This window comes from Manis pentadactyla, chromosome 5 (genome assembly GCF_030020395.1).
Source record: "Manis pentadactyla isolate mManPen7 chromosome 5, mManPen7.hap1, whole genome shotgun sequence".
Taxonomy (NCBI): Eukaryota; Metazoa; Chordata; class Mammalia; order Pholidota; family Manidae; genus Manis; species Manis pentadactyla.
Window position 1 is genome coordinate 106,618,331 of NC_080023.1, and position 12,405 is coordinate 106,630,735.

At 34.5% G+C, this 12,405-nt stretch overlaps 1 protein-coding gene across 5 annotated transcripts in view; it reads left to right on the forward strand.

Annotated features, from left to right (window-relative positions):
• Positions 1 to 12,405, forward strand: part of AFG2A (AFG2 AAA ATPase homolog A) — a 383,456-nt gene that overhangs the window by 307,440 nt on the left and 63,611 nt on the right. For 3 of the 5 annotated variants that reach the window (XM_036922969.2, XM_057502602.1, XM_036922971.2), the window contains one exon: positions 5,584 to 5,748. The exons of the other annotated variants lie outside the window; for them this stretch is intronic. In XM_036922969.2, coding sequence (XP_036778864.1) covers positions 5,584 to 5,748 — 165 coding nt within the window. The remainder of the gene's footprint in view (positions 1 to 5,583; positions 5,749 to 12,405) is intronic. 5 annotated transcript variants of the gene reach the window in all.

A 12,405-nucleotide genomic window follows, 5' to 3' on the forward strand; every position in this document is an offset into this window, starting at 1 on the left:
AGAGATGCCTTTGGCCCCTTGGCAGTCCCTGTCTCCCACTGTCCCCGGCTCCAAACAACCACTGGTCTGCTTTTTGTACTTACATAGGATTTATCTAGTATCTCATAGGTACAGAAATACATAGCCTGTGCTCTTTCATGTCTAGTTTATTTGACTGAGCACAATGATTTGAGACTCAGCATGTTGTACATATAAGTAGTTTGTTCCTTTTTATTGCTGATTAGTATTCCCTGAACATGTATATGCATTTTTTGTTTCTACATTTGTGAATTGGTGGACATTGGATTGTTTATAGTTGGAGCTCTTGTGAGTAAAGTTGATCTGAGCATCCACGTACAAGCCTGTGTATATGTTTTGTTTCTCTTGGATAAATATGCAGGAGCAAAATAGCTGGGTTGTAATGATGGAAATGTTTAACTGTTTGAGAAACTGCCAAACAGATTTTCAAAGTGGTTGTACTATTTTTATATTCCCATTAACAGTATCTAAGTTCTAGTTATTCCATATCCTTGTTCAGTCTTTAGTATTGTGTCTAATTTTAGACATCCTCATAAAGATGTAATGATACCACACTGTGGTTTAAATTTGCATTGATCTGATGATTAATGACATTGAGCATCTTTTAATTACTTAATTGCCAACCATATAGCTTCCTTTGTGAGGTTCTGTTCAAATTGTTTGCCCATTTTATATTGGGTTCTTTATTTTCCTGTCACTGAGTTTTATGAGTTCTTTATATATTGGATACAAGTTCTTTGTCAGGTATGCCTTTTGTGAATATTTTATCTCAGTCTGTGGCTTGCCTTTTTATTTTCCTAAAGGTATCTTTTGAAAAGAAATTTGTTTTTATAAAGTTTATAACTTTTTTTCTTTTGTACTTCCAGAAGTTTGTAGTTTTAGCTTGCACACTGAAGTTCATGACCCATTTCAAGTTAATTTTTAGAATGGTATGAAGGGTCCATGTTCATTTCTAAAATATGAATATCTAGGTGTGGCAGCATCATTTCTTAAAATAGTTGAGTGACTTAAATGTAAAAATTAATATGAAATCCCTTATTCTGTTCCATTGATCTATATTTCTATCCTCTAGACCTTAACACACTATCTTATTTTCTTTGCATTATAAGTTTTAAAGTCAGATGGTGTAAGTCCTTCAATTTTTCATTTATTAACTTGCTTTCATAATTCTCAGTCATTCGCATTTCCATATAAATTTTATAATGTTTGTTATTTCATAATAACTCCTTGTGAAATTTTTATTGGAATTGCATTGAGTCTGTAGATATACTTGGAAAGAATGAATATGTTATTAATATTGAGTCTTCAAATTCATGAAGATGGTGTATCTTTCATATTTATATAAGGCTTTAATTTCTCTCAACAGTGTTCTATATCTTTCAGTGAAGTGTTCCTTTGTTAATTTTATTCCTGTTTTGTGTATTCCTTTAAAGTAGATTTTAAAACTTCATTTTCTATTAGTTGCTGCTTAATATATAAAAGTACAATTGATTTTTTAATATTAAACTTGTATCCTATAATCTTGCTAGTAGTTTTGTAGATTCTGTAGGATTTCTACATGAACAATCATGTTATCGCAATTGAAGATAGTTTTATTTCCCCTTCCATGTTCTGTACTTCCCTTGCCCCCTGTTTTTGCCTTATTGCAAAGGCTAGTACCTCTATCATAATGCTCAGTAGAAGTGGTGAGTTTTTATCTTATTCTTCATCTTAGGTAGAAAGCATCAATATTTTCTCATTCATTAATAATGGCAGCTAAAGGTTTTTTTGTAGATACTTAATCATTTTATGTTGAAGAAGTGCTCTTCTGTTCCTAATGCTGAGATCTTTTTTTATCCTGAGTGGATCTTGAATTTTGTCAAATGCTTTTTTTGCACATATTAAAATGATCATAGGGTTTTTCTCCTCTATTCTGTTAATATGGTAGATTATACCAGTTGCATTTTGAATATTCAACTAACCTTGCTTGTCTTCCTGAGATAATTCTTACTTGGTTATGATGATTTATCCATTTTATATGTTATTAGAAATACCATTTGACCTGGAAACTCCATTCCTAGGAATTTACCAAAGAATACAAGTTCTCAGATTCAAAAAGACAGATGCACCCCTGTGTTTATTGCAGCGCTATTTACAATAGCCAAGATATGGAAGCAACCTAAGTGTCCATCAGTAGATGAATGGATAAAGAAGATGTGGTACATATACTAATATTTTTTAAGGATATTTGGTTCTATGTTCATGAAGGTATTTAATCGGTAATTTTTATTTTTTGTAATGTGTTTGCCAGATTTTGGAGTTAGTATAATGCTGGCCTTATAAAACAAGTCGAGAAGTGTTCCCTTCTCTATAATCTGAAATGGTTGTATAATTTTGATGTTATTTCTTCTTTGGTAGAATTCATAAGTAAAACCATCTGGACCAGTAGTTTTCTTGGTGGGAAGGCTGGTCATAATAAATTCCATTTTTAAAAATAAATATAGGGCTACTCTGATTTTGTTTCATTTTAATGCCCATTTTAATAACTGAATTTTTCAGCAGATTTGTTTCTTTTATCAGAGTTGTTAAATATATTGTCATAAAGTTGTTTCTCTTATTATCATTTTTCTAGCTGTAGGATCTGTAATGATAACCCTGTCTTTCATTTCTGATATTGATGATTTGTTCTCTTTTATCCTTCTTCAATCTAGCTAGCATTTAATCAGTCTTTTTCAGATCTTCCCAGAAAACTATCCTTGACTTTGTCAGTGTATTTCTATTGTTTTTTCCCATTTCATTGATTTCTGCTCTCACCTTCATTATTTCCTTCTATATACTTACTCTTGAACCTTACATATTGATTTTAGACTTTTCCTACTATAAGTATTTACAAGTTACAGATTTGCCTCTAAGCACTGTTTTAACTATATTCCACAATCTTGATATTTTAGATTTTCATTACCACCCAACTTGAAATTTCCTAATATCCTTTCTGGTTTCTTCTTTGACCTGTGATTTATTTAAAAGTGTGTTAATTTCTATATATTTGGGGCTTTCCTCTATATCTTATTGTAATTCATTTCTAATTTATTTTGTTTGTAGTCAGAGCACTGCTCGATGACTTCAAACGTTTTGAATTTGTTGAGTCTTGTTTTATGGCTCATATGGGCTATTTTGGCAAACATAACAAATGTACTTGAAAAGAATATGTATCGTGCAATTGTTTGGCCTGGTGGTCCATCAATAAATATCAGTTAGATCAAGGTGATTTATAGTCCTGATCAGATCCTCTCTGTCTTTACTGATTTGTTTTATAGTTCTATAATTGCTAAGAGAGCAGTATTAAAATCTCATATGGTTGTGGAATTACATATTTATCTGTTTAATCCTGTCAGTTTTTGCTTTATGCATTTTGAGGCTTCATTATTAGGAAAATACATGTCATACTTGTCAAGAACTGTGAAGGTTCTAAGACTTTTTACCCCAAATGAAGGCTAACAAGTTAACCTGCCATTTCATGGAGGCTGGCAAAAACATGAGGCTCCTGAGTCAAAGACAGAGGACAGTTTATTACTCACAATTTATTACAGAATATCATCACTTTTTGTGCCAGTTCTCTTAAGAACTAATTTCCACAGCAACAATATGAGGTTTTGATGTTGAAACTCTTTTGTAGTGTTTTGTGTATGGTGTCAACTACATTTTGCGGATTTTGGTGGTGGTGTTTTGTTTTGTTTTGTTTTTTAATTAAAAATGTTCATACCTGAATTCCTGTCTTCTTTAGTTTCTGTGTATACTTCTATCATACCTTTCTGGATACTTCATATTCAAAATTACACATATAGAAATGTGCCATTTTTCCATTTTTCACTATTTATAAGTGAGTGTCTCTTAAATCTTCAAGACATGTGATTTCTAATTATGTGAAAAAGAAAAGTATGTTTTTGGAGGTGAGAGGAGTCTACATTTTTGAGGTGTCATTTCCAGTGTTCTTCATTTCTTCCTAAAGGTTCGGTTTTCCATCTTACATCATTTCCCTTCAACCCGAAGAACTTCCTTTAGTATTTTCTGTAGTGCAGATCTGCTGGAAACAAATTATCTTGGTTTTCTTTTATCTGAAAATGACATATTTTTTTGTTATTGTGGGATATCCTCACATAGAATAGAATTCTAGGATGATGTTTTTATTCTTTCAGCACTTTAAAGATGTTCTACTGGTTTCTTCCCTCCATTATTGTAATTGAGAGTCATTAGTGAATCATATCATTGGTCACTGTATTTCAGTCTGGCAACTTTCAAGAATATTTTGTGTTTTCAGCAGTTTGGCTATTATGTGTCCAGTGTGGGGTTTTTCAGTGTGTTTATTTTAAGATTCACTGAGCTTCTTGATTATGTAAATTTATTTTGTTTACCAATTTGGGGGAGTTTTCAGCTTTTTTTCTTCAAATATTTTTCTGAACCATCCTCTCCTCTCCTTCTGGGACTCTTATTACACATATATTAGACCTTCTGATATTGTCCCACAAGAGTGATCTTTTAATGTAAACCTTGCCATTTCATCTTCTACTTATAACCTTCTAATAGCTTTATGTTGTAATGCCTTATGGTCTGCCCATGACTATCTTTCTGACCTCATTTCTTACCTCTTTCCTTTTATTTGCTCTTTCTACCACACTGATTGTTCTTCTTTCCCTGGAACATACCAGTCATTCTTGCCTTTGCACGTGATGTTCCATTTACCTTGAATGCTCTTCTACCAGATCTTTGTGTGACTCTCCTTTGGGTATCTGCATGTTACCTTCTCAGAGAGGCTTTCAGTCATTACCCCAACTAAAAGTTGTCCCATCCCCTCAACAAACATACAGTTTAGACTCATATCTCTTTTAATAGCTTTATGGAGATAAAATTCACTTACCATAAAATTCACCCATTTAAAATATACAATTCAGTGGTTTTTTAGTGTATTCACAAACATGGGTAACTGTTCCTACAGTCAATTTTACATACATGTACCTTATTTATGCTATTTCCTAGTACTAAAACATGTTTGGCATATAATACATGCCCAATACTTTTTTCTGAATAGATGAATTCATTAGCTCTGAGATAGTTTAGGTGTTAGCCTCTAGTAAATATGAAGGAAGTTCATTTGACTACTTTAAATTATGGAAGTATTCTTTTATCAGAGCCATGCTATTTTGAGAGGGCTTTCTGAAATAGCTTAACCCATATTTTCAGTTATTGCAGGAAGTTACTAAAAAAGTCTCTGCTGATGTGATAAAATGCAAGTGATATACTCATTCACTTAAAAAAGAAGTCGTATTTTACTGACCTGACAGTTGCTGAGGATCAAAAAACCTCTTGGAAATACTGCTTTTCTATTTTCAGAAGTACTCCAAACATTGTTTGTTTGAATCTTTGAAGTAAATTATAAAATCTCCAGTACATGTTTCATTTACTAATTTGGATAATAGTGGGTTATTAATGAAATTGTAGACATCCCTTTTTCTTGTATAACTTGGGACCATACATGTCGAATGTCAGTTCTGAACTTGGTTAATCTACGTTGCCCTATCTCCTTTATAGGCTTTGATGCGACCTGGAAGAATTGATAGAATCATCTATGTGCCTTTACCAGATGCAGCAACAAGAAGGGAGATATTTAAATTGCAGTTTCACTCTATGCCAATCAGTAATGATGTTAATTTGGATGAACTCATCCTGCAAACAGATACATATTCAGGAGCGGAGGTAAGATAGGTTCTCCTCAAAGTACCTTAGTGGGAAGAAAGCAGTGACTTAGGGTCATTAGCAAAAAGATTGCTTGACACCAACTGTTTTAAATAATTGTGTATTAAGAAACCTTAAAATAGGAAATATAGTACATAATAACTGTGAAATTATAAGAATAATGAGACCTCTATGAGAGTATGAGTTTTAAGGATGGTAGATAAATATTTTTTTCTCTCCTTAACAATTCTTTACTTAGGTTGTTTTTATTTACAAAACAAAATTCCATTGAAGTAATTGTGCATCTTTTCTACTGAAAAGGACAGACTATATTCCTCAGTACAGAACTATCTTCTGAATACCACTGATACGGATTTGTACTAGGAAATTAGTATTTTTTTAAATAAGAAATTAGGGTTTCTTTTCATTCTGAATTATCCAGTAGACTCTACCTTCAGTTTTGCTTACTATTGTTTTTATCTGTCTTCTGCAGAAACCAAAGGGATTAACACATAATAGATCATTAGTGGTACTCTGTACTATAGGTAAATTTACATGTAGAATTGGAGTCATGGTATCATGCAGTCACAGCTTATAACAATAACCAAAATAAATCCCAATCTACTCATTGTTTTGTCTCAACTGTGAACTGTGTATATTTGATTTTCCCCCTTTAGGTTTTTCATTTCCCCTGTGGAAAAAAAAGCTGTTTAGAAAGTAGCTTGCAAAGCAGTTGAAGTGCATTCACTTTTAAGTCCTGTCTGAAACAGTAATCCTTATGAGTATCTCAGTGGCATGGCCATCCACTCAGTTAAAATGAACATACAGTTACTGTTAACTGATTGCTCCATTATTTCTAGAACTCAGTTTTTGATGTGAGACTAAGGCCTGACATCATGTATATGTTATGTCAGTTTACAGGAAACAGCAAGGAGAAGACACCATAAATCTTTCACATGAGCTGAGTGAAGTAGAAGAGCAGTTACCAAGATATAAATATGCTTTTCTCACTTTGAAGTAATTCATGGTAGTAGCATAGAAGTGCAAAATAAAAATCAAAGCCAATGAGATTCTGTCTGGCTGTCAGGAAAAAACTTGTTTGGTGCCAGGAATTATTGTACCAGCTTGCTAGTCTTTATGTGTAGTACATGACTTATTCAGTCTAAAATATAAGCACATTCATTTCTGATTAATTTTTATATAAGAACTTCTAAAAATTGTTATAAGAAAAGTAGCAGAAAATTCCATCCCTCCTTAAATTACATTTTTGTGTCCCATAGTGCTTGGGTGGGAAAAAAGTATCCCACTGTGGTCCTAATATATAATCCATATATTATTACAGCATCATAGATATTTTCCAGAGCTATATCTTAGTAGTTCTAGGGTTTTTCAATTTGGACAAAACAGGTTTGTTCCACATTTTTTGTTTTGGAGAGGGTTTTTTGGTCTTAATATTTAAGTAATTTACATAGGTGCCCTGTTGTATGAGAGCTATTTTTTTTAAGTCTTAATAAATAAGAAATTTAATATGTAACATTTAGCTTTAGATAAAATATAAGATTCCATCTCCCCCCAACCCCACTTCCACCAAAATGAAAACGGTGCTGCAGTGTTGAAGCCATTATTAATTCTGATTTTTTTTTTCATAGAAAGGCAAATTCAAAACCAGAAAGTCAGTCATCTGACTCTTACAGACTCATTGCTTTACCATTGATATAACCAATTTATTTCCTCTCCAGGCTAAGGCCATACACACCCTTCAGCGCAGAACCTACTACATAGTGCATATTTAATAAACACTTAACAAACTGGAAAAAAAAAAAGGAAAAAAATCACTTAAAAATTATATTTAGGAAAAATAGTCTTCCCATTTTCATTTATCCTATGAGGAGCCCTCTAACTTTGTAGCAGTGCATCCTGCTACAGGCACAGCTGCTTTTTCAGAGTTGGCGAGTGTCTCTGCGGTCACTTTTGGTATAAAAATGAAAATACTAATCAGTTGACTATCTTCACAGGAGACTAGTATAATCAATACCATATAAAATTAATTTCATTTAACTGTATACTACTACTTGTATGAACAAGAATTTGGCCAGGTGAACGAAAGATGAGGAAATTGTTGGCATAAAATGTTTATTTCAACTGTAGTGAGTATTTTTTATATTTATTTTAATTAAAAAGTTGTAGAGGATGATTGAGGTGGAGATGATATTCGTACTTTTAATGAGTGGGATGGTGGGATACTTTAAAAAGGTTTTTCTTTTCAACCTTTGCTTTATTTTGCCAGACAACATTGTTCTATAAAAGCCTACACAGGCCCAGTGTTTGAAACAGCTCTTCATGCCCTTCTGAATTACCTCTGTTTTCCCCACCTGGAGATGGCATACGGAGGATCGAGGCACTGATTTGGTCCTCAGGGGAGTCTAAGAGGCAGTCTGCTGCCAGCTGGAAGGGGAATGCAGTCAGTAGGGAGCAGCCTCCAAGGAGAAGCTAGAGCATAGCATCCTTCAGCTACTGCTGCTTCCCACCACTCCCCTGTGGGCAGGACCTCATTGTCTTTGGCTTCTTGGCTGGAGCTCTCAGTTAATGAGAAAACATGTTGCCCTTTAAAAGAGATGGGAATTCGGTTCTGGAGGAAATAAGTCTTTTTTGTTTATAGCCATTGTTTTCTCTAGCTCTGATTTTTGTTTTTTAAGTTATTTGTAGCAGACTCCATTTTTCCACTTGTCTTTTATCAAATTATCCTAGTTACTTTAGGAAGACTTCTGCCCACCAACAGGAGAACAATTATAAATGCCATGCACATTAGAGCCATAACTAAGTCTGTTACCTGTGTGCTATATGCCTGGGAACAGAGGTGATGAGTAAGATATATAATTTCCTTTCTATTAGGAATTTGCTGATATAGGCAACAACTATTAACTATAAAATTTGGGTTGAATGCTTAGTTGCATTTGGATGCTACTCTCCTTTTGGTGATTATCTCATTGAGTGAAATTGATAATATTTCTAAGAGTCAGGTATAGACTACACTTTGTAAATAATATAGGTGATCATAGCATTGATTTCATATATTAAGATTTGAGGATTCAACTTCTAAAAGAGAGGCAATGAAGTGGAAAAAAAAAGAATTTTAATGTTGCAGTTGAGTAGGCTTCTAATAGACTTGTAGCTCTTTTCTTTCATAATGGTTTCAGACAAGTTATTGAACTTTTTTGAACCCCAGTCTCCTCATTTGTAAAATATCTACCTGACTGAAATTGTTTTGAGGGTTAAATGAGGTAACAAACGTAAAGGCACCAAGAAACCAGGCCTGACCCATAAAGAGTGCTTCATAAATGTTATTTACCTTCATCTTTTCCTCCTCTTACCAGTCAGTATTTATATTTACCACTAAAGCATTGAATGATACGGCTTCAGGATGACGATGTGTATGCTTGTCTTGCCCTGCGTTCTGTTTTGTAGTCTATGCTCTCCTGGGACTAACAATATCTCAGGGTCTTCATTGCCAGCTTGACATTAAAAATCATCTTGCAGCATGCCTCATTAATTCAAGGGGGGTTCTATTCAGTGTGCTTAAGCTGTTATAGCTAATAAAGGGAGAATCTTAAATTAATTTTCTATCTTACTGATTAATGTTCCTTCTGACATCCTCACTCTTTCCTCCCACACAGTGAAAATAGGAATAATTATAGCCACTTAAGATGCCAGTACTCTTGCTACATCAAGTCTCTTTGCCAATTTTCCCCAGGCTAAAAATCAGGATCAATGTATTAGAACCTGGCATACCTTGACTCTTTTTATCTGACCAGTCAAACAAATGTGAGATAGGAATAAAGATCTTAAAGCAGAACAGGTCTCAGGCCTTCTCCATGGAGTGCTGTTAGCAGCTGGCAGCAGTGTTCCTTTCCCCATAGTGAAGCAGAGCACCCACCCCAGTGCTTAGCAGCCTCCTGCAGACAGCATGCAACCTGCTTGTCTTGTGCCTAATCAGAAACTGCCCTGTGAAAACGTACTGCTATAGCCACCTCTTCTACTGTTCTTATTTGGGATCTTTATTATCTCTCCACTCTTTCTTGTACATTTACCCTACAATTCTCTATCTATACCCCAGAATCTCAAAATATTCTTTGCTTACATAACCTACTGAAATCACTGCTTTGTCACCTAGATGGCTTCTCCTTTTGAACTTCTTTACACTGATTTCTGTTTCACTTGTTTAGCTCTTACCATATTTTCCTTCTAGACTTGACCTTTGAACAATGGAGGCATTAGCGGCCAACTCCTTGCACAGTTGAAAATCCATGTGTAGCTTTGACACCCCCAAAGCTTAACTACTAATAGCTTCTTGTTGACCAGAAGCTTACCAATAAAATAAACAGTTGATTAACATATATTTTGTACGTTATATGTATTTTGTACTGTATTCTTACTATAAAGTAAGCTAGAGAAAAGAAAATGTTTTTTCAAAATGTCATAAATCTCCAAAAAATTTTTCCAGTATATTCTTTGAAAACAATCCACATAGAAGTGGGTCCATGAAGTTAAAACCCATGTTGCTCAACAGTCAACTGTAATTATTTTAATATGAGCAGCTGTCCCATCTCCCCAAACAAACCAGGTTTTTTACTTCTTGGAGTCCAGCAAAACAACCAGTACCAAACATTCAGTCAGTGGACGGTAATGTCAGATGAATGAGAGATTTATGTGTTGATTCTAAGGCATTTGGCTAACAGAAAATGTCAGTTTTAACATTCACTAAAGTGGCATCTTCTACTTAGATGTCTTCTTGCATGCATTATCTATTTGAGCACCTTCACTCTATGGGAGCAGTGTTCTATAGCAAGAGCACAAGAGCCAAGCAAAACCATTGATTTGTCTGAAGTCCTACAGCAAATAAGTATAAACTCAGGACCCGAAACCAGATCTTTCAACTTCTTCTGAAAGGCTCTTCATGATTTCTTCATGCCTCTGAATTAACAGAAGTCTTTGAAACTGTGTCATTGTTCCCTTTGACATTTCTGAATTTTTTATAAAGGTTTGCCTATAATAGTGGACAGTGGCTTTGCAAACTAAACAGCAGATATGAAACATCTTCATTTTTATATGTACTTTTCTTACAATAATTGTTTTCAGTTACCTTGTCATCTTCCAAAAACGTGTAAGCTACTTGAAGAACTATGTTTCTCTTTACTCATTTACTCCTTTTCCCAGGTGTTGTGAGGAAGATCTGCAGTTTAGAGAGAAAGACATATAAACAGCTAAGTTTTGTGTGATGTGTTTCTGTGGCATGATCTGGTAATGTGGAGAATACTACAGGAGAAAGAAGAGTATATAACTCAAATGAGCTGGGACTGAAGGGGAGGGGATTGTTGAGCTGAGTGTTAAGGGGTAAAACAGAGTTCCCCAGGAAGAGTAGGACCGGGAAGGGAGCTTTCTGGGCAAATAGAAAGGCAGAAATGCGTACAAGAACATCGTGTGTTCTGACAAGGTTACGGTTGAAATATGACTGGAAGAAAGAATCTACATGTAGAAGCAGTAGGTGATAAAGCAGGAAAGTAGTTCAGACATATTTGAAGGATCTTGGGTATCATCTCAACTTGTTTTTCTCCTTTAAGCAATGAAGAACCACTGACAAACTGAATAATAAATGTTGTGGTCACATTTGTGTTATCAAAAGGTTTGTGGCATTTGTGTCCGAAGTCACTGGTAGCTAGCCTACTGAGCATTTTTATGTGAATTAGAAAAGTTTTCCTCCACCCTCCTTAGTGTCAGTTTCCTTCCAGGCAAAAGGCTTGTCAACCAGAGCATGAAGCTTTCATGGAAGTCCCTGTTTTCATCCTTATTCAAGCCCTCAGCTGAGCATGCTTTTGTGGGCACAACCCTCACATCTGTATAAGGCTGTCTCATTTTTTACTTATCCACTTAAACTTTGCTTCACAGCACCTAATGTCTAGATTTTAACATCCTGAGTAGATAAACTACTTTCTATGACTTTAAGATTTGTCCCATGAATTTCTGGGCAAAAATGATTTGTGAAAGGAATAAATTAGGGGAATTTATTATTTGTTATAAATTACAGGGGGAAAATGGGAGTATTAAAGATGTCTTTGGTGCAGCATTAGCATCCTCAACTTGCCATGAGGTGCAGCACCAGTTATGAATGGCCAAAATATTGAAAGTCAGGTGGATAATGTTTTCTGAGCCGTATTACCTCATGTAACTTTGAATATAAGCTCTTAGCACCAACACATTATCTCCACAGCTCTGTTCAGTGACTAAAATAGGGCTTCCCTGTTATAAATGAATAATGCTAGAATCCTGCAGAGCAAAAATCAGCATATATGAAAAGCAGATACTTAGACCATAACTTAAGCCAGCCCACCATCCCTGCCTTCCCATTATCCCACTATTTTGCAATCTATGTACTAAGTAAAGAAGTTTGAGAAAACTAAGACCTATACTTTAATCCCATGTTGGCCACTTATTACAGTATTAGTTTGGCCAAATCAGTTATCATCTCTAGAACTCAGTTCTCATACTTGAATAAGGAATATGGTCTCTGGTCCTTTCTAGTATTAAAAATCTATATGGTTATATATTTGTCATAGATTAAATTAATTGTAGAAGGAATCCCTTAGGAATTTAATCTCCAGGGTTATATAACATGGTCTTGTT